We start from the raw sequence: 24,179 nt of genomic DNA on the forward strand, positions 1-24,179 counted from the left end.
AAGTGGCAAGGTTTGATAGAGATATTTTTATCGCCCAACGGAAGTATATACTTAATCTTTTGGAAGAAACAGGTATGTTATGTTGTGCTGTAGACTTGTAGATTCTCATATTGAGGCGAATCATCATCTTAGTGGAGATGTGGGGGAGCGCATTGATAAGGGGAGGTATTTGCGACTTGTGGGTCGACTGATATACTTAGCGCACACCCAACCAGATTTTACTTATGTAGTAGGTGTTGTTAGTCAATTTATGCATGATCCCCATACTTCACATCTGGATGCAGTTTACCGTATCTTGAGGTATCTCAAGTCTGCTCCAGGGGGAGGAATTCTGTTTTCTAATCATGGTCACCTGCGGTTGGAGGCATTCACTGATGCCGACTGGGCTGGTTTTGTGGATGATAGATACTCTACTTCTGGTTGCTGTACTTTCCTTAGGGGGAATTTGATTACTTGGCGAAGTAAGAAACAATCAGTGGTTGCCAGGTCTAGTGAAGAAACTGAGTATAGAGCTATAGCACATGGAGTTTGTGAGCTCTTATGGCTCCAAACAGTGCTACGTGATTTGGAAATTTTTGATAATGGTCCTATGAAACTTTACTGTGACAACAAAGCCGCCATAAACATTGCTCATAATCCTGTTCAACATGACAGAACGAAGCATATAGAGATTGATAGGCACTTCATCAAGGAGAAGCTGAGTGAGGGTTTAATATGTATGCCTTTTGTGATATCCGAAGATCAATTAGTTGATATATTCACGAAAGGACTTGGTCGCAAAAGTTTCCACCCCATTGTGTTCAAGTTGGGCTTGATTGATATCTTCGCACCAACTTGAGAGGGAGTGTTAGATTATGGGTTTATTTATAATTAGTTTATTAGTCGTTCTATTGTGTAACTGGTTCATTCTCTAGGACCATAGTGTAATTAGTCTAGTGTGTTGTATAACTATCTCACGTTATAATCAGTTTATTCTATGAGAAAATAACCCTAATTTATTGGGTTCCCAAATTCTATCGTATTTTACATCTTTTTTCTCCGTTCATCTTGGTCAATGGCATTGTGTTCTATGATGTCCAACAAAGATAGATCCTCTCGAACTACCACCTCTAAAGTCAATTTTGGTCTTGAGACCTTAATGCTACTCTCTGCCGTAACTATCCCATTCCTCCTATCTATGACATCTACCGATCTATGTCCAAACTAGCATAATCTATTTATTCTCATCTTATCTTCTATTGGTGCTACCCCTAGCGTACCGCGAAGGTTTTGTTTCTAATTCTCTCACAAAGTTTTGCCATACGTCCATCTCAATATTCTCATTTCAGCTACACTCATCTTAATAAGATGATGTTTCATAGAAGCCCAGCACTCTGTGGCATTCAACATGGCTGGTCTAATAGTGGTAGAATTACCCTTTTAACTTTGTGGGTATCCTGCGTGTTACACAACACTCGAGAAGCATTCCTCACTTGAGCCATCCAACTTGTACTCTATGCGTCACATCCACCATAACCACTACATCTTGGAGACCAATTGAGCCAAGATTCTTAAATTTTTGCTTCTAAGTAACTCCTGATTTTGAAGGGTTGCTTTATCTACAAGAACACTTTGACTACCGGTAAACTTACTTTCCTACTGATCCTAAATCCTTTTTGACTCAAACGTTTCCCTCCAAGCTTCTAATTTAGTCTATTAAAATAATATCACTCACAGACAATATATACCATGGTGATATGGTTCTGAATATGTGTAGTCAATTCATCCATACCTAAGGTGTTGAGGTAAGCACTCAAGCGGGCCCTTGGTGTAATTTCTATTGGGAATTTGCTTCTTTGTCCCCATTTTGGATCTAATAGTACTGATATCACTCTCATACATATCATTGTGTACATCAATATACTCTTTTGTCACATCCTTACTCTCTAAGATGTACCATATGACGACTCTATGTGCCTTATCGTATGCTTTTTTGAAGTCTGTGAAAACTATGTTAAGGTCGTTCTTTCTCTCTATTATTCCCAACTAATCTTCTTAATACATAGATGGCTTTGATAGTTGATCTACCTGGCATAATCGCAAACTTGTTCTAGGCTAAAGATGTCGTCATTGTTGGGCAATGCTCAACAATTCTTTCCACAGCTTCATTGTATTGCTCATCAATGTTAGTACATCTATAACTATTGCAACTATAAATATCTCCTTTACTCTTATATATAGGTACGAAGAAACTCTTTCGCCACTCATTAGGCATCTTTCTAGTTGAAATAATCTCATTGAACAACTTTGTCAACCACAACACTACCATATCATCTAGGCTCTTAGATACCTCAATAAGAACCACCTGGCCTAATGGTTTCGTTCAATTATTTGAGAGAACGAGAAGTGGTTAGGGTGTTAATTATCCCTAACACACACCTAACACTTGTATATAAATTAAGTGACTACAAATTCACAAAGGCTAAAGTACCCTCATTAATAATCAACATTTATCTCCTTGCACTATTCATCGCATTCGCCAACTTATACTTTTGTACTCTGCGATAGAACATATATTCTTGGCTCCCACTTCCACTAGAAGCGCTTGAACCGTAGGTTCTCCTCATTTCAACAAATAGTTGTGTCAAGCCATATACTGAGGTAGAATCATTCCCTCTCTGTAGGCATTGACTCTGTTTCAACCAAAAGCTTCAACGTAAGCCTATCTGTATTACATGTGATATTCCATTTGCAAAATGATATTTTAGCAACTTAATCCTAACTTTTTAAAGTACAATTGTTTGTCTTGGTTTTGGAATATTCGTTTGAATGTCTGTAGTGTTCAATTATTGCTGCTCTGTGCCATGGATAACTGAGTTCCAAATACTCAGGGTGAGACTGTGCCCCCGGATTATCTTAGCGAGAGCGAGCTTATCTCTCTAATGGAGAAGAATGGAATAGGGACGGATGCATCAATTGCTGTGCATATCAACAACATATGTGAAAGGAACTATGTTCAGGTTTGTTGGGCAACATGTTTTGTTGGTGGGACTTTTTCTATTTGTTAATGTGTTATAGCTCTCTAGTGTGTTCCCTTCAAACCGCAGGTGCAGGCTGGAAGAAAGTTGGTTCCAACTGCTTTAGGCATCAGCCTAATAAGAGGCTATCAATGTATTGATCCAGATCTTTGTTTGCCTGACATTCGGAGTTTTATTGAGCAACAGATCACTCTTGTTGCTAAGGGTCAAGCAGATCATTGTCTTGTTGTGCAGCATGTAATACAACAATTCAAGAGGAAGTTCAGCTACTTTGTTAAGCAGGTGATAAATCTGATCAACCTTTTGTTACAGTAGTTACTTTTTGGGTTAAACTTACTCTAAAGGTTGTTCGATTTGCCTGTCTAAAAGATAGTGAAATAAAAGAAACTCTTATCGTGATTTGGACACCAAAAGGTCTTGGTGATTTGACAATAATTGGACTTTCTCACACATTTGTTTTTAAACTTTTTTCCTCTCTTAACTCCTTCCTTTGTTTGGGCTCTTAACTCTTTCCTTGTTCGGGCACCACCCACTTTACGCACTTATGCTTTGGGCCTGGACCATATCACCCCCTATCCTTTGGGCCAGTGTACTGCCACATGGTTTTAGACTGAAATTCTCAATTCTCTGTTAGAGGAAAAACCAAAAAGGCCAATACTCTCTATTTTTAATGCCATCTTCTCAGCGCTACTCTTAAGTAGGAAGGCACGGCCACGGGTTGTGGTTGGACATGGATACGAACATTAGATGCAACAATTCTGAACGAGGATGCAGACGCTTCAGGGGACATGGAAAAATTAATTATACATATTTTGTCCAATTTGGCTGTTAATCATATGAGCTGAGCGTCTATCAAGAAACAACCAAAACTAGTACTATAGTTTGTAATTATTACATTTTGTGCTTTGAATAGTAAAACATAGACGAGGTTTTATCAGGTTGACAGATGTTTGTATTTCTCTTTTTTTTTTTATCTCTTATCCTTAGATATTGTGATATGCCTACCATAGTAACTTATTTCTATTAAGTGTTGTAAATTGTATATTGATTCTGGTCCCCTGCTATGTCCCCCACTGTGTTAACCTTGACAATGCATGTCCTGACATGAAAAAATTAGGAAAATTAATTAGACATGCTAGTGGTGTGTTGCATACACATCCATTCGTTTCCTTGACAGTGTCACATGTCTGAAGCATGCCCAACATGGAACTTGTGGCAACAAGTTAGGCATGTCGGTGCTTCATAGCTCCATCTATAACCAACACTAACACCACATCCATCTCACCACTACTACCACTACAAGATTTTAACCACACTAGTAGCATTATGCGTAATTACGGTTAGAAGACCATGTAAAATATATCGAAAGTTGAGAAGAGAGTTGAGATGGGGTTTTAACAAATTAGCTGTAAATCAATGGAAATTGGGAAATTTTCAAAGAAAACCTTGTACTTTTGACACCAAATGTCACATAAAGACCCAAACTTCAATAAATGTCAATCCAAACTTCAAAAAAAAAAACTTTGCATGGCTTACTAAACTCGAGACAGCGGTGTGTCTCACTAGTCAGATTTTTTAGGGATAGAATGCATTTCTCACAACTGATACTCCTTTAGAAGATGCAAAATGAGCTTTTTGCTGTAAACTAGTCTTTTTTGTCCTTGACCAAGGGGTAATGTTTAAAATGGAAAAGAATATTATTGTCTTTACGCTAATCATAACTTCTTTGAATCTAAAGCATCTAAATAGTAGCTTAAAAAAACTAGTGATTTTAAGAAGTTGCTCCTAGAATTGCAACAAACACTCCATTGTAGATTTTTAATAGCTACAATCTCATAATCTGCTCTCAGAATTTTTCGCAAACAAATAACTAGGCCTATTAAGGTCGACTATCATCTTATCATAAAGAAGTTATCTCGTGGTGTGATAGCTACCCCTTTGTGTCTACAGTGCCAAGTTAGCTGATATGTTGACTAAATCATTGTTCATGCCAATGTTACAGTTATTTTGTAACAAGCTAGGACTTAGTGACATTTACTCTCTAGCTTGAGGGGGAGTGTTCGGAGTTATATAATAATTTAAGTATTGATCAGTGAGGGTATTTCGATCTTTTGTAGTTTGTACTCCACACTATATGTGTTCAGTTTTAGGGTAATCGTAATAGGGAGAAAACCCATCAAGGTTAATTTCATTCAATCTAAAATATATATATACAAGCTGTATAATAATTGCACTACGGTCCTAGATACTTAAACTAATTACATGATAAGACACATAATTACACTAAATACAAATAGATCCATCATCTAACACTCCCCCTCAAGTTGGTGCGAAGATATCAATCAAGCCCAACTTGAACACAATACGATGAAAGCTCTTGCTACCCAGCCATTTTGTGAATATATCAGCTAACTGATCTCCAGATCTCACAAACGGCATACATATCAAACCCTCGTTCAACTTTTCCTTGATGAAGTGTCGATCAATCTCTATGTGCTTCGTTTTGTCATGCTGAACATGATTATGAGCAATGTTAATAACAGCTTTATTGTTGCAGTAGAGTTTCATCGGAACACTGTCAGCAAATCCCAAATCACGTAACAAAGTTTGGAGCCACAAGAGCTCGCAAACACCATGAGCCATAGCTTTATATTCAGCTTCTGCGCTAGACCTGGCGACTACCAATTGCTTCTTACTTCGTCAGGTAATCAGATTACCCCCAAGGAAAGTGCAATAGCCAGAAGTAGAGCGCCTATCATCCACAGAACCAGTCCAGTCAGCATCAGTGAATGCCTCTAATCGCAAATGACCATGATTAGAGAACAAAATTCCTTTTCCTGGAGCTGATTTCAGATACCTCAAAATACGATAAACTGCATCTAGATGTGAAGTACGAGGATCATGCATAAACTGACTAACAACACCTACTGAATAAGTAATATTTGGTCGAGTGTGGGCCAAGTATATTAGTCGACCCACAAGTTGCTGATACCTCTCCTTATCAGTATGCTCCCCCATATCTCCACTAAGATGATGATTCGCCTCAATAGGAGAATCTGTTGGGCTACAGCCCAACATAGCTGTTTCTTCCAAAAGATCAAGTTGCGTTGGGAAATAAAGATACCTCTATTAGACCTCGCTACTTCCATTCCAAGGAAGTATGTCAACGATCCCAAATCCTTAATCTCGAACTCTTGAGCTAGACGAGACTTAAGGTTATGAATCTCACTCACATCATTGCCTGTCATTATTATGTCATCAACATAAACATTAAGGATAACAATCTTACCATTACTTCGCCGGATGAACATCGTATGATCTGCATGGCTCTGCTTGTAACCAAAACTCAACATAGCCTTAGAAAACTTGCCAAACTAGGTTCTAGGTGACTGCTTCAGCCCATAAAGTGCCTTCTTCAATCTACACACCTTTCCTTCACTTGCAGGAGAAGAGAAACCTGGTGGAATATCCATAAAAACTTCATCCTCTAAATCACCATGGAGGAATGCATTTTTCACATCAAACTGTTGAAGAGGTCAATTTCAAGTGCGCAACACATGAGAGGAGAGCTTCATCTTCGCTACCGGAGCAAACGTCTCCTCATAGTCAATACCATAAGTTTGAGTAAAACCTCTGGCAACAAGCCTTGCCTTGTATCTCTCAACTGTACCATCAGCCTTTTGCTTAATAGTGAACATCCACTTGCAGCTCACTGGTTTCTTCCCTCCTGGAAGTGACACTAGATCCCAGGTGCCATTCTTTTTCAAAGCTGTCATCTCTTCTACCATAGCTCATTTCCACTTAGATATCTTGAATGCATTCTGCCAATTTTGTGGAATAATATAAAGGAAAGAGAAGAGACAAAGGCATGGTATGAAGGAGACAAACGGTCATAAGAAACAAACTGTGAGATAGGATGTTGAGTACAAGATCTAATACCTTTTTGAATATCAATAGGAAGATTGTCAGGATCCATAGGAGGAGGTTCAATAAGAGAAGAATCATTTCCAGAAGAGTCAGCTGAGGAATCTGGAATTGGAGTGGGTGATTATGGTTGACAAGATGGTAACGTACATGAAGACTGTCCATTTTTCTGTCTAGCATACCTCTGCAAGCCAGCTCCCTGCAGTCGTGCAGGTAGTTGTTCCTCAATGTCACCACCAATATCATGTGTTTCCCTTTCAACAGATACTTGTTCCTCTCCAGTGTTTTTCTTCTCCCCTTCACTATGATCATAGAAAAATTTCTCTCCCTCACTATGATTATAAAAGGTAAACATCTCTTCCTCCTGCTGATGCTCCCCCTGAAGAGATGGTTTGGAGGGAGAATAAAAAACCTCTGTTTCCCAAAAGGTAACATCCATAGAGACAAACATCTTCCTCGAATAAGGATCATAACACTTATAGCCTTTTTGGGTAGGAGAGTACCCAACAAAAATACACTTATGGGCTTTATGTCCCAGCTTGCCCCCAGAAGGTTTAGGGGTATGAACAAAACACACACAACCAAACACCCTAGGTGGAAGAGTCGTAACCCGACAACTGCTTGGCAGGCACTCAATGGGTGTTTTAAAATTAAGGACACTGGATGGCATACGGTTGATAAGATACGTAGTAGTTAAAATAGCTTCTCCCCACAAGTATTTGGGAACATTCATAGTGAACAAAAGGGATCGAGCTATCTCAGCAAGATGACGATTTTTACGTTCAGCGACGCCATTTTGTTGTGGAGTGTCAATGCAAGTCATCTGAAAAATAATTCCATTATCATCTAGATATGTCCGAAAAATCTTATCAATGTACTCAGTCCCATTATCACTCCATACCATGCCACTGCCAGACTCTCATCTCGAAGTCTGCCTGTGCATTTCATTCCAAATGAGTGAGGTTGTCTGTGGGCTCCTCACCTTTGAATGAGCAACCGGGCTTGAAGCGACTTCTCAAGGAGCATCCTCCTATTGGGCACTATTAGATCTCTTGGAGGGTTCCATCCTAAAATCAATTGGCAACAAATGGAGTGACCTCTAGATTGTATTAACCATGCTTGGGTGGTTTAGGTGAGCGATGTGGGATAAAGTCCAACACTTCCCCTTACGGGTAGCCCAGATGCACATGGAGGTATGGATTGATGAGTTGAGGTGATTGACTCGGATGGAGATTCAACCACGTGAGGTGATGTCCCGCCCCGATCTCACACGACTCTAGCACGTGAGTGTTAAGTATAAGTCACAAATTAATCATATAAAAGTTAATATCTGTATGGCGAGGTCAAAGTTAAGTGCTCCAATACCAATTCAAATCGCGCCCATAAGTGATAAGATTTTATAAAAATTTGTAAGGGAACGTTTGTTTAGAAGACTTCTCAAAATGGTCACAACCAATGACCAAAAACCTGGACATTTTACATTATGTTTCCAACACCTCCAAAAAAAAGTGCTTGCATGTCTACATCCATTTTCAAAACTATAAATACATAAGATGACATGAATAAGGAAGTAGTTCTGGACTTATTAGACAACTCCATTGATATCAAGTTTCATGGCTTGAGGCCTTACAAACCAAGCTTATAAAGTTACATATATAAAAAATTTCATTCTTTCCATTTGCCGAAGAACATAGCAAAACATTTCTAAGGTAGAGTTTAACATTTATTGTTACATGCCCAAAGTAAAAAAAAAATATACATGTAGTCAAAAGATAGCCTTCAGGCCCAGCAAAACAATACTTAGATCAACTTATCTCAACCCAAAAGTTAGCTTTACCACTGTGTCCATCAATGACCCATTCTACTAAACTCGAATTTATACTTGCTCGACACAATTCATACTGAATATAACCAACCCCAAAAAGATGAAACCAAAATCCGTCAAATATAAAACACATTGAAATATTAAACTCAAGTAGGAGAAAATGAAACTCCGCTTAGTTTGTGCTTAGAGCCTTATCTTTCTTTCTCAGTCGGTCCCAAGCTCAGACAAAGGAGGAGGGTTGTTCGTTAGGTAGCTGATAGCTAGCACGTAAAAAGCCCGTCAGATCTTTATGATATTGTGAACAAGTGGCTCTTGATAGAGCTCAATGGAAAAAAAAGATTCATGTAGCCGACCCCAATTGATTGGGATATAAGGCTCGGTTTAGTTGGTTTGGTTAGGAGAAAATGAGAGCACATAAAACCGAGGGTCCAAATTATCAAATCACCCATTTAACTAGTTTCTACTGTTGCCAAAATAAGGTAAACTCATATCTAAAACCTTCCAAATGTGCTCTTCACAAAACACCAAAAAAACAAACATCAAAGGAGTCAAATAGAGCTTTCAATAAACGAGTAAGGATTATTGGCAAAATGGAATTAAATCCTCATATTGAGACCACAGATTTCTTAGGCATAATATTCCATCACTGTACATCAAACACTATACAAATCCTCTTCATCACATAAGTGAAATTTCAAACTTGAAGTATGTAACTCAAATTAGGGCTTTTTCATAGATCATATGCTTGAACATTAAACAACACATCTTTTCATACATTGTAACTTGCATTTTAAAGAGACTAGTAGAAAACCCTACCTCAAGAGAAGAAAATCCCAAATTGCAAGGAATACCAAAGTTGTGCAATTGAGATTTTACGCGGATCAAAACGTAGCCCTCATTGCGTAGATTGAACTTCCTTCTTGCGCTTATCCAAGATTCTCGTGTCTTGGCCTTCGATTTTGGAGAAGAAGAATAAAGGTTTGTGTAGGGGTGTGTGTGTGTGTGTGTGTGTGTGTGTGTGTGTGTGTGAGAGAGAGAGAGAGAGAGAGAGAGAGAGAGAGAGAGAGAGAGAGAGAGATATTAAAGGGAACGAAAGTTCTCTGCTCTTTTAAAGATTTAAGAGCAAAAATCGCACTAAGGCCCCTCCAAATATGAACTCTCGCTGCAGTTCCTAACATGTGACAAGTAGTTACACTAAGGTCCCTAATGCCACCAATAAATTAGATAAAGAACTCTAAAGGTTTCCGATAATTTCCACCACTTGGTTGCATGAAGCGGGAGTGGAAGCGGGGGAGCGAGGGAATACATAAGCTCCCAAGGTTGGGAGCGTCAGAGGAACGTGTACATAAATAATGAAAATAATGTAGCATAGAGTATTCACTTTAAAAGTACAATCATTTTAAGAAGTAAAAATATGGGCCAAGTCCTCCATAAGTGTAACAAATGGGCTAGTGTTATAATATATGATTTTCTTTTCAAGATATCATGACTGGGGCTAGGTACATGAGTTCATCAAAGGCCAATTAATAAAACCAAGTGATAAATCTCTATTTTTTTTTTATACAGAGATCATACAAAAGCTCCCATCTTAATTAGGAGCAAGCTCCCAACTCGATGGGAGCAGGCTCCCATCAAGCTCCTTAGTTGGGAGCGCAAAAGCGGGCTCCCAAGGTGAGAGCGGTACCATGAGCTCCCTGCAACTAAGTTCCACCATACATGTGGGTCCTCCCAACACACTAGGTCAACGGCCCACAACTCAGGCCCCATCTACAAAACATACTTAGGGGGTGTTTGGAAACCTACTTTTTGACTTTTTATTTTCAGCTTTTTGGTTTTTTGGATTATGGCCAGAATGTATTTTGGGTATGGAGAGTGTTTGGGAAGATTTGTGCAGAATGTATTTTGAAATTGTAGTAGTGTTTGGTAGATGATTGTTGAGAATGAATTATGGGTTGTATTTTTACCATATTGCCCTTTGTCTTCTTATAACAGGTCACTTCCGTTTTTTTGTTAATTTTTTTTTTTACTTTATTATTGAATATTTTTTATGGGCTGTTTATTGAAGTCTATTATTCTAAAGTAATGTTTTGTGTTTGCCTATTTTTTTTTTTTTTTTTTTCAGATCTGTTGTTTGCCTTTGGCGGTTTTATTATTGTGGTAAAATAATTGTTTTTGATATGTAATTTTTTTCTTTTTTTTAATTTAAGGAAGACATTCGGTATTTTTATTTGGTATTTTAGATATAAAAAAATAAGACCAATGTTAAAAGTAACACTTTAATTTAACGACAAACACATAACATAAATATAAAGAACAATAAAACAAACACAAACACTTTATTAATATTACAAGTCCGAAGCCAAAAAAAAAAAACACACACACACACACACAAACCACGCCTACAACCAGAATGAAAAAAAAAGCACAGCGAAAAAAACAAACACACCAGTTCAACAACATTACACAACCTCCAAAGTGTCGAGGTGACCTAACGTATATTGTTTTCCACAATGAAATCTCGCATAGATGCCCTTACAGTGTCCATGTTACGATCATCACTTTGGACCCTATTGCCATGGTTGCCGTTAGGTGCTGTGTTTCTACTCCTGGATCTGAAGGCAAGAAATTTGGTCGCCTATCATAGAAACCAAAAGGAATGTCAGGAAAGTTATTCCTTATAAAGTTATGAATCGCCATCGTTGCGAACACAAGAGCTACTTGTGTTGTCATTGTGAAGCCAACAGGCATGTCACAAATCAGAGGCCAACGAGCTTTCCAAACTATGTCCTTTCAATGGTGCACCGAAGAGAGGAGTGTATTTTGTTAAACATTTCAAAGTTGGTCCTTGGTGCGCCTCCGTCACGCCATTCAGGAGGGTGATATCTACAACCTTTGTATGGTGCTAGATAACCACGAGTGTTTGGGTACCCGGCATCTACCAAATAAAATTGATCTGTAGTGATTGTCCAATACGTTAGTTGTAAAATTTTAGTACAATTATGGTGTAATATAAGTAAAGGAGAAATCGCAAGACTAACCTCCTTGTGGTGTTGGAAAATTTAACGCAGGATTCCTTATACAATCATAAAAAATTCTTGTGTCGTGCGCACTTCCTTCCCATCCCGATAACACGAGCGTGAAGCACATATCAAAGTCACATGCGACCATAATGTTTTGTGTTGGATATCCTTTACGACCAATCCATTTCTGTATAGGGTCGTCCGTAGGTGGGTGGGCTTTTATGTGAGTGCCATCAACAGTGTTCTAAAAGAAGGATTTAATCGCCGATTAATCGGCGATTAATCGGAAATTTGGCCTAACCGATTAGATTAATGCCTCGAAGGTTGAATTAGTAGGTCAGGAGGTTAATCGGAGTTAGTCGGCGATTAACCGGCGATTAGTCAGTCGGCGTCTAGCAGCGATAAGTAGATTAATCGGTTAATGGGCGATTAGTCGGCTATCGGCGATTAATAAGGGTAAAATCTATAATTTTGGAAAATCAAGGGGTGTAACTGTTATATACTCATACCAGTTTAAGGGTTTTGAATCACAGTATTTAGGGCTTGTTCAACACCCAGTCATCGATTGATCGATCTCGGAGTCACCTGTCATATCTCTGTGTAAAACACGAGATTTCCGAGCCGCCTATCGCCTCTCTTTCTCTCAAATTCGAGATCTCCTCTCACTCCACGTCTCCACCGACCTCGAACATTAGTGTTTTTTTTTTAAAAGCCCACACCCATATTGACACGTTAGTGATTCTGGAAACAAAGTGTAGTAATATTTTTTATTAAATCTTAACACGAAGTGTAGTATTGTTTGGTGTATATAAATAAAGTTATTATAATTGGTAAGTGACTAATAAATGAACGGCCCATACCAATACCAGTTGGTGTTATAATCATGTTAACAGTTTTCTGTAAAGGAGAGATTTCTATGTCATATTTGAAAAACGATTGATGTTGGATTGATAGATGAATGTTTAATTTTTTATGAGAGTTGCATTGGGGAGTATTTATATATAAATAAATAAGAACCCGACTAATTGCTACAAGCCGATTAATCGGCGATTAATAGGTCTCGAAGCTCGAAGGTGGTGGACCGAGCGACGAACGCCGAGCGACTTTTAGAACATTGGCCATCAATAGCCCCAATGCAGTCCTACATATAGAAAATTGAATGGTTAAAAGCCCCAAGGCTACGAATTGGCTGGGTACTCATAAAATGAATAAATCAATTACAAAAAATACCTTGAAATGTGGATAATATCTTGGATTGTTAGCTATTTTGCTCTGCACTCCTTGTTGAGGCCATGGTCTAACCCAATCGATAGCCATGGCATTGAGGGTGTTTAGCACATTATGGAACTGCCTTGATATAGTCTCCCCCGAATGTTGAAAACGTTCTTGGTCATTTCTATTATTAGCTCGTTGGCCCATTATCCAGAGAAAGATAGATACTTGCTCAGCAACCGAGATTCGCTCGGATACTTGCAACCCATAATTATGCTCAAGTTGGTAAACAAGTGAAAACAAATTCATCTTACTCATACGAAATGATTGATACATACGCTTTAGGTTTCCCTCTTCTAGCTCGGTGACCCAAGCTCGACCAGTTAAGACAGAGGTACGGCACGGTTCCTTGCACATGTACGTATCATGGTGGATGTTACATATCCCAACAGCAGCTCGTCGCATTCTTGCATTTGCCCGACGAGGCGTAGGATGACTCGACCCTTCCCCGGTATCATACGGATCTCCATCGTATGGATCTCCATCACATGGATCTCCGCCATACGGATCGTCATTGTCCCAATTTTCTTCATCATAAAGATCATGATCGTAATCATCCGGATTTGCATAATTTGCCATACGGATTTGTAGGGGTAAACATGCACAGTGGTAGAATATGGGCGGTTTTGTTGCAAATGGAGTTTTGTTTCATGTTTTAAAAAACACAACCAACTGTATGGGTATTTATACACATTCTTGGTCATCGTTTTGTAAAGCAAACCCCCCTAGCCAAGTTGCCGACAAATTTTCAAAAGTATTCGCACTATTCAAATTTTTTTGGTAAGTTAAAATTACTATTCACATTTGGAGCTATTTCATGCATTATTGGACTTTTTCCATAAATGTAACTTGTCCTTCATGCATTATTGTCCTCCCCCATTTGCCAAACACCAAATATACAGCCAAAGTGTCAAGAAAGCTGGGAATTCAGAATCTGCAAGGACTCGTGAAGTGCATTATTGGCCTCTTGAAAGCAAGAAAGCTTTGACTTATTGGGCTCCATCTGGTTGCTGAAAAAACCCAATCATGGATGAACACACCCCATAGATGCAGATTCGGGCAGGGAATTGCCCATAAACCTTACTCTTTAAAGAATGAAAAAACAAGGAACCTCATGTTTAAACAACCAAATGCAAGTATGATATAAACTTTAGTGGGGGTTGTTGTTTTGGTCAGTTTTGGTGTTCTAGGTCTCCAGGTTCTTGGGTTCTTTGGTTTTCTCTTTGTCCCGTTAGGGTCTGGGTGGGGCTCTTGGGTGGTATGGTTGTTTTTCTTTTGTGTCTGTGTTTAGGCTATTGGGTGGTCTGTGTTGTTTTAGTGGGTGGGGTGTCTTTTGGGCTTGTTCTTTTGATCTGTTGTGTATTTGTGTCCATTTGAAGGGTTTGGTCTAGTACCTTTGGAGGTGTCTTTCTCCTTTTCAGGTTTTTTCTTTGGTATGGGGTCACTAAAACAGTAAATGGGGACGCATTTCATCCAATGACCCCGGTTTTAACCAATTTTTTCTGTTTATGAAGTGGTGCAACAAATTAGACTTGCGGACTTTAGCTAGGAAAAAAATAGCTAACTTCATTATTTTAGTGAGATACCCACCCAGTTATTTAACAAAATTACATAGAAACAATTCTCATTGATTTCAACAGCATAATATTTGTAGAGTCTGCACATACATATTATGAGTTAGTCGTTCATATGACACAACACAGAAAAGCAAAATTTGGTAAATAAAAAAAGAATCAACACAGGCAATGACAATACAAGTTCTAAGAAATTGCCTAAACAGACGAAAAAGCCATTGTTTTTGTTCATAAGGCATAGCAAACTTCGAATCAATTCGATTTCCAGTGCAGCAGCTTATCTGAGCCACAAATCATTGAACTTATGTCAAGCTTGCTTAAACACCCTCAAACTCATGGCAACATTTTTTCTGTTATGTGTGGAACCACAAAAATTAACCATTTAACTCCAAAAACAAGCATCAATAACTCCAAATACTACCATTAGTTCAGTAGTCCACTAGACACAAGGAACCATCGGTCTAAAAGTACTACAATCACAGTCATACAAACACAGTCATACAAGTTTAGTTAAAGTCTCATCGAAAACCACACAAATTTAAAACACGCAAGTCTAGTAAACACCGCTTGAAAGAGGGCAAGACATGAACTGAGGTCGCCAGCCAGAAACTTACCGATTGTTGAACCAATTGCCACCACCCATTTTCTGCAACTCAGCTGCTTCCACCCTTTGCAATTCTTGGGTTATGAAGTGGTACCTCCTAATTTCGTCCGGGAAAGTCATGAAAAGCGTTCGGGTCCTCGCATCTCTGAAAAGGTTATGGGCTTTTGCCCACAACGTTGGATCTGTGTCAAACTCAGGAAGTAGCAATAGCTTCTCACTGCATTTTTTTATCGTTGGAATGTCAGAGGCAGCACGGTGGACGGAGGAGGGAGAACTTGCACTATCAGTTGAGTCGCAGATTTGTTGCATGCAAGTTTCAAGTTTGCTGCCCATGGTACCCTTCTTGCCTTTGCCTTTCTTCGTAGCCGATCCATCAACACGCCTCTTCTTGGAGACATCTTCCAGTGGGTGCACCAATTCTTGAACCTCAGCATCATTATCCAACAATGCATCAATGTCATCCACCTCCAAATTTATAGTACACTCTTTTGGGGCAGCTGGAATTGAGCCTGAACTAGGTGTGTGCATATGCTCACCAGTAGCTGTGTTGCTACCAAAAAGGATGCGCATTTCCTCCTCAAGTGGCAAGGGCTTTTCCTTGAACTTGATGCAATCAGGATGGCGCTGCAAATAAACATATCATTTAGGGAAATGATTTAAAAATAACCTTTGTATTTTGGCGAAAGAAAAACAAATTCAGAAGGCACAATACAGTGCTTGAAAGAAATTGGGAGGAAGGAATACCATCAGCTTGAGATCCCACCACTCCTCTGATGCTGTAATAGCACCCGTGTCTGGATCCCTACTAAGTTCGGTTTCACCTAAAACCAAGTGTTGCCGTTGCTGCCACTCCTTTTTCAAAACACCCCATTGATTCTTCAGTTGGCTTCTGTCATAATCCTTTCCCCTTCGTTCATTAAATTTCTTCAGAACATTGGCCCACCCAATCTTGGTAAGTTGGGTTCCTTCTTTGTACCCAGCACCTCCCAACTCTTCCACACTTGCTTGGATGAAGCACTCTTTGGACTGTGCATCCTAAACTGCTTTCGTAGCTGCAGTTGCCACTTTTTTCCCTCTCGAAGATGTTGTTTGAGTGGAAGACATGTCTACAGTAGTGGAAAAACATAATTATACGTCCTGAATAAAAGGAAAGCACAACTGTCGACCAATCGAAACGTCCAACCAAATGATTCCTTCAATGACCACCAATGACAAAAGGAAGTTCTATTGGAACCAACCTATGCGAATATTACATATCTATACACGTGTATTACTTCTTTCATCTACTATTTCATCATAGTATTGTAGGTAGACAACATTCATATACTATCATCGCAAATAATTCCCTTAACACAATTCCAGGTAAGGAAAATGGTACTCAGGTTCAACACATAGGTCATAAGTACGACTAAACAAGCCAACATTTATACTCCGAATTAAATTAACTACAATAAGTTTCTGCTACATCTTGCCAATTCCCAATACAAGATAATAATGACAAAAAGTTGGGAAATTACAAAATAACATGGGCATCAGTACTTGGCTAACACATAGCCATACTAGAATCTGAATTTAATAACATCTCCCATCTTCATTTCAACACGATGACCCCCATCGCGATAACGAGGCATATGGCCAAAAACTTTGTCAACATCTTTGAATACTCCAATTGTTGTTGAATGATCATAACCTCTTTCTCAAGTGCTACAACATCATCAATGACCTTGGTAGCACAGACATTGGAAGCACAGACATTGGTATATTCAGTCGATCCCCAACCGCCAATTTGACTACTGCTTGTCCATTCCACAGGGAGGCACCAGTCAAAGAACCCACACCGAGCTGCCCTCTCCTTGCGACATATAAAATACAATTCTCCTTTCGACTTCTCACTCTTTTCAACAACCTTAATTTCAGCCCTTGTCCCACAATAACAATTTCTTGGCTTATACAGAAGTTTGGGGGTGTTGGTAACCCCTTTCTTGGTCTCACTCTCCGCTCGGTAATAACTACTGCTCGATGACATTTGCCTTTAACAAACAGGTATATTACTACAGATTAGTACAAAATAATTACTATAGATTTTCTTTTTTAAGAACTGAACGCAGGGTAGAATTTTTTTCAATAAAATCTGCAAACATTTAACCAGTACCGTATACCCTAAATGTTGATGAAGAACTAAAACAGTAGGATATTCTTTCATCTTCTTCTTCCCCTGAAGAAGAAACTGGGGATGCTTTGGTAACTAATAACTGTAATTTACTTTGCTGTTGAGACTGGAACTCAGATATAAAATTTGCTGCTCCAACAGTTGGAATCAACTGCAGGCATTAAGAGTGGGTTTGGAAGGATTCGTCGTAGTGGACATAACCCAACCTCAAAGATCATTCCTGTTTGTATTTTTTTTCTTTTTCGGCCTATTTGATTGGGGTTTTAAGATTAGATCTTGCTGACGGATATTAGCTACTATTATCAAGGTTAACGGATATACCATGCAATATCTAAAACAAAGAGGAATTATGAACATCCTAATAGAAGCAAAGATCTGTTTGGGCTATTGCCTAATCAAAGAATAATTCCTTGTCAAAACAAATTATACTAGTTGCATTCTACTCTTGACGGAAAACTGAACAGTTGCATTTCCCGTACCAGGAATTAATGTTTGGAACTAATGAAATCACAAAACTTCTTAAACCAAGGTGGGTCGTGGTCGAAGGATTGGTAGTCCGAGGGCTAAATGCAGTGTAGGATCCTGTGTTTGTGGAGGGATTATATTAGTGGGACAAAGAACAGGAGAGAGAGAGGACCCATGGTGAGTGTGACACATCTCCTACTTTACTCCCTATATGTGTCACCCCCCTTCTCGCCTCTGCTTCTTCGGTGTCCCAATCGCCATTAAAGAGCACACAGAGGAAAAAAAATACTCTGTAAAGTCGGAAAAAATAAAACCCTTGTGAAATCTCTCTATCACTTGCTCTAATCTAACAGATCTTTATAACAACCTACACACAGAAACCCTAACCTCAAGCCGAAGAACAATCCTAAGCCGAAGAACAAGAAGAATACCTGAAGATTGGGTACAAAAAGTTGATGAGAGGTGTGGTGTAGATCTGCTCCGGCTGCCTAACCGTGTACGACGACGACCGTGCTTCTCGTTTCTCCTCTCTGCTCTTCTCTCTCTGGTCTCTCTCTCTCTCTTCTCTCTCTTCTCTGGGTGTCGGTTGTGTGGTGAGCAGATGAGAAGGGAGTGGATAAGGAGGGAGGGGCAAATCTGGTAAAATGAGGGAGTATTATGGGTATTTCGTAATAGAAACCCAAAATCCGAAAATGAGAATCCAAAAAACTCCTTAAACCCAGATTTTGGTTTTTGGCTCCTAAACCCAAAATCCGAAAACCTATTCTCCCAAAATCCATTCTCAACTTCAGTTGCCAAACACTCAAAATCTGAAAATGAGAATCCAAAAATCCAAAAATTTGCTTGCCAAACACCCCCTTACACATGGATATGCATGCATATATATACAAAAAAAATTCATGACTTCCAAAATTATTAATTATAGTTGCACATAACCACATTACTAAATAAAAAAATTAAAATAAGACATAGGTCTCTACAAGTGAGGCCACCAAAGGCCTAGCTTTGATACCATGTTGGATTTCTTAGAAGGTTCCAACCTAAAACCAATTGGCAATAGGTGGAGTAACCTCTAGCTTATATTAACCAAGTTTGGGTGGCTTAGGTGCGCAATGTGTTATAGAGTCTTACAGGCACCTCACCTCCCAATGATCGACCGAACACCTCACCTCAAAGAATAATCTCTCCAACAGGCCTTACTTACCTCCTAGAGAGCCACCTCCTATGGTGCTCTCCAAGCTCCACGAGCTCACAACAAATTATCAAAAGCAACTCCAACACCACCCCTGGGAGCAGGGCCAAGAACTTTGCTTGGGACTAAAGGAGGCCTGTGATTTGCAGGCTAGAGCAAAGGGGTTGTCAAGGATCTTGAGCCTGTCCTCAACAAGCTCTACCTTTACCAGTGAGAGGGGGAAAGGATGTGTTAACCCTGTTTGATTCAGTTTTTGAAATTCATGTTTATAGGATTGGTAGAAGTTGTAATAGGTTGCTGACGCATCAGTGTGCAAGATAGTCTTGTTAGATGGAAAGAACGAAGTATGCTCTGGTGCCATCCCTTTAAGGGGTATCTCCTTTCCTCCATTTGTAGTCTAATATGGTGTTGTTAATTGATCTGTATGTATTGTCAAAAAAGTAAAATCCCTCAGTTTTAAAATGCTGTCATGGGCTTCAGCACAAGTCAGAATTACCTTAGATGTGTGTGCTACATAAGCCATTTCACTGGTCTGGAGCATGGGATGCTTATTTTTCCAAGGGCTCACATCTATGTGAAGTTTCGTTTTGTGTTGATCCTCAAGGTTTGTAACTCTTACGAAGTTTGACAAGGACAATTGTAATTTTGAGTTCATTATCTATAATAGGAGGAGGAAGCTTGTGTCAAGAACAGATTTATCAACTGGTTCAGAAGGTGAAAGACCTGGCTGAGGATGATTCCAAGGTAAAGGAAAACATGGATGATTGAGCAGAATTTGTCTGTCAAATTGTTGGCCCAAAGCTGATAAAAAAAAATTTGTTGGACCAAAGACTCCCAAGGTTAGGAAGAAAATGGTAAGGGGCAAGGTATCCTGTGGAAAGGATAAGCAACTTAAGAGGTTCCAGTGTCTAGAGAATTGTGATGGATGAAAAGGGTCGGATGCTATAGCGGGGCATTTCAGAAAAAAGCTGTCTTGTGTTTTCTATCTGTTGTGTGGAAGAGTTGAGAAAGGAGTTCGAGGAGATGTGCACAAGACAAATGGGATCAATGTACTGAACTGGAGAAACTTCAGTTGAGACATTGATAACATATTTAACTCTTTTTGGGTTTGGATCAGTTTTTTTTAACTGTTCGATTTGTCTATTGTTTTCCCCCTTTTTCCTTTCTTTTTTTTGGTTGTGCCTCCTTGGGACGTTCTCTTTGTGGCTGATAAAAAAGCGCATATATTGCTGTCATGGACAAGGCATTATATAGTTTTTAGCATCTTTATGAAGCTTGGGAAAACCTCACCAATATTTTATGCCTCCTTCGATGAGTCGTATAGCACTTGTCATAGATAACGCTCTCGAAAGCTGGGGATCCACAACGATGAGTTCATCTTGTGGTTTCGTAGCTATCCTAATTGCCAGCAACAGCAGCATTAGATGATATTGTTAGATAGCTAATAGACACCGGAATACCGGATCTTCTTTGAATGCAAAAAGCTAGCAGTCTTAATGGCTTCCTCACTTGATATTTTAACAACTTCATTAAGTAAACTCGCATGAACAAAACCAATACCAGCTCCTACTACTTTGCGGTCGCTGGGTTTACATCAAGTGAATTGAGATATTTATTCATGCATCAAATGATGAAGTTGCAATGTGTGGTACCGTACTAGCAAGGATAGGTATGACATTTGTCTCTGGGCAGTCGTTTCGGGAATCTGTTGGACATCCTCTTGGCTACCACTGCTGCAATGGTACTATAGGTATTGAGGTTAGGGTTTCGGATTGTTTTGGGGAAGATTTATTGACAAATGCTGATTTTGTACTCAAGGTGAGCAATAAGCGAGTGGTTTTCACACTTGGTCAAAGTGGACAAAAGAAACGAAATTTGAATGAGGGATGTTGAAAGGAGATTTTTTCAATGCGTTGAAACTTGTGAAGCATTTCTCCCAAGCTGTGTTCAGATCAAAGGAATATCCTCAGATATTTGGTGACCGGCAAATTTTATTGAGATTATTGTACACGACTATGCTAAAACGAACCACTTAATCATTGAAGACAACAGAAAGTGGTTTCGCCAATATGACATGATCATTGGTTGGTTTGATTGTACAAGGGCTGAGTGTATTTGTAGATCTTATGCAATTAGTTAACTGACTCTCTCAAGAATGTTAGGAAAAGAAGAAAGTGTAGAGGGTGTTAATTAACCCTAACACAGTAATATCTTATTTATATTAAGAGAGAACTCAATACAAGATTAAGTTAACCAATGAGGGACTAAGACTAATACTCGTCAATATTCTAACACTCCCCCTCAAGCTGGGAAATAGATATCATAAAGACCCAGCTTGCCGCACAACAACTTAGTAAACATATCAGCCAACTGAGCGCCAATAGTCACAAATGGGGTAGCTATCACACCACCAATTAACTTCTCTCGTACTAGATGACAATCAACCTCAATATGTTTAGTCCTCGCATGAAATACCGAATTAGATGCAATGTGAATAGCTGCTTGGTTATCACAGTGCCAAGGCACAGGCAACTGCACACTGAATCCTATCTCCTCAAGAAATGACTGCAACCATACAACCTCACACGTTGTGTGTGCCATTGCTCTATACTCTGCTTTGGCACTAGACCGGGCAACTATTGTCTGCTTTTTACACTTCCAATTGACAAGATTTCCACCAAGGAAGATACAATATCCTGTAGTGGATCTCCTATCTGATGGTCCTCCTGCCCAATCCGAATCAGTGAACGCCTCAACACGTAAATGTCCACTTGCTCGATAAAACAAACCACGTCTTGGATGTGACTTAAGATACTTCACAATTCTGATAACTGCCTCCCAATGTGGATGACAAGGGGCAGACATGAACTGACTAACCATACTCACTGCAAAAGAGATATCCGGACGTGTAATTGTAAGGTAATTCAACTTACCAACCAAGCGGCAATACTAATCAGGATTGGAGAGCAACTGCCCCTGCCCCTGGTCAACACACAATTTGACATTGGGATCCGTAGGAGTCTCAACAGGCCTAGTTCCCAACAAACCAACATCCTCAAGAATATCCAACACATACTTCCTCTGTGATAAGCTAATACCGTCTTTGGATCGTGCCACCTCAATACCTTAAAAGTATCATAGTTTTCCCAAATCCTTTGTATGAAACTGCTGATGTAAGAAAGCTTTTAGCTCATCAATACCTCACCAGTAACGATAATGTCATCCACATATACAATCAATAAGACTTTTCCTCGGTCCGATGTGAGAGAGAACACAAAGTGATCAGACTGACTGCGATGCATACCAAATCACCAAACGGCATCACTAAACTTGCCAAACCATGCTCTAGGAGATTGCTTAAGCCCATATAGGGCTTTACGAAGACGACTAAGTACACTCTCCCTGAGCAACAAACCCCGGTGGTTGCTCCATGTAGACTTCTTCCTAGAGATCCCCGTGGAGGAATGCATTTTTGACATCTAACTGAAATAATGCCCAACCCAGATTCGCTGCAAGAGAAATAAGGATCCGAACAGAACTAAGTTTGGCAACGGGAGAAAACGTCTCCGAATAATCAACACCATAAGTTTGAGTGTAGCCTTAGGCGACCAGGCGAGCTTTATAACGCTCAACAGTGCCATCAAGAAGATACTTGACAGTGAATACCCAACAACAGTCAACAGTGGTTTTACCAGCAGGTAGAGGAACCAGCTTCCATGTGCCATCTGATGAAGAGTAGACATCTCATCCTCCATAGTTATCCGCCACTCAGAAACAGATAAGGCTTCCTGAACAGTGTTAGGAACGAAAACGGACGAAAGAGAAGTAGTAAAAGCACGAAGGACAGGAGACTTATGATCATAGGAAACAAACTGAGCAATAGGATAAGAAGTGCAAGACCGAATACCTTTGCGAAGAGTGATAGGAAGATCGTCCGGATCTCGTAACGGAGGAGAAGATGGAGCGGTGGGCAGACACGGGTCTGCGAGCTCAGTTGGGACTGGTACTTTTCGACGATGAACGTAAACCTGCAAAAGTGTTTTCGGGGGGTGGGGGCAGACCCAGAACCAGGAGGGACGACTACAGGGAAAACAGACTTAACCATAGGTAGATCAACTATAGGGACAGGAGAAGAAAAGAACAGCATGGACTCATTAAACGTAACATCAGCACACACAAAATGACATCGTAAAGATGTGAAAAAACATTTATACCCTTTCTTAGTGCGCGAATAAACAAGAAAGACACACCGGATGGATTGAGGTTCAAGCTTACCTTGATCAGGATCAAGAGCATGAATGTAACATGTGCACCCGAATATCCGAGGGGGTAATGAGTGGAGAGACCGACTAGGAAACAAGACCTTATGGGGTATCTGACCTCCAAGAATAGTGGATGGCATACAATTAACTAAATAACAAGCGGTAGGGGCGGCATCACTCCAATAAGACTTAGAGACCTGCATTTGAAATAACATAGCACGCATAACCTCTGATAAATGTCGAATCTTGCGTTCGGCAACCCCATTTTGTTGTGGAGTCCGAGCGCACGATGATTGGTTAATAATACCATGATCATCCAAAAATTGAGACAAAGTAGAAGAAAGTGTATAGGGTGTTAATTAACCCTAACACTGTAATATCTTATTTATATTAAGAGAGAACTCAATACAAGATTAAGTTAACCAATGTGGGACTAAGACTAATACTCATCAATACTCTAACAAAGAATTTTGCCGAATCAAATTTTACTTCTTTATATTGGGCATTCTTGGAGGATGCATCACGTTGGCCTAGGTAGGGATTTGATACATATAATAGCATTTTTATCAAAATTTGCTACACGTACATGTTCTGCAAATTTTTTCCGGCTGATTTTGGTCTACTTTAGTTTTAGATCATCTTCAATCAACTTTTACTACCTGCATGTGAATAGTGAACAGAAATTTCCACTGCCTTCATGTCCATCTTGCCTGATACCTCTGGTGGTAGTCTGAGTTCATCTCGTAGGATGGTTTGCAACCGCTTTGGGTTCGGTTGGCTTGTTAACAGATGTGATTATACGCAATGATCTTCTTTCATGCTGTTACAGTCCCTCCCAATTTGTTCCAAATTAA

General features: G+C 39.6%; 1 protein-coding gene across 4 annotated transcripts in view; it reads left to right on the forward strand.

The window, feature by feature from the left end:
- LOC131299487 (DNA topoisomerase 3-beta) overlaps nucleotides 1-24,179 on the forward strand; it is a 65,825-nt gene that overhangs the window by 39,095 nt on the left and 2,551 nt on the right. For all 4 annotated transcript variants that reach the window (XM_058325043.1, XM_058325046.1, XM_058325045.1 and 1 more), the window contains 2 exons: nucleotides 2,871-2,999; nucleotides 3,087-3,299. In XM_058325043.1, coding sequence (XP_058181026.1) covers nucleotides 2,871-2,999; nucleotides 3,087-3,299 — 342 coding nt within the window. The remainder of the gene's footprint in view (nucleotides 1-2,870; nucleotides 3,000-3,086; nucleotides 3,300-24,179) is intronic.

This window comes from Rhododendron vialii, chromosome 9a (genome assembly GCF_030253575.1).
Source record: "Rhododendron vialii isolate Sample 1 chromosome 9a, ASM3025357v1".
NCBI classification, from domain to species: Eukaryota; Viridiplantae; Streptophyta; class Magnoliopsida; order Ericales; family Ericaceae; genus Rhododendron; species Rhododendron vialii.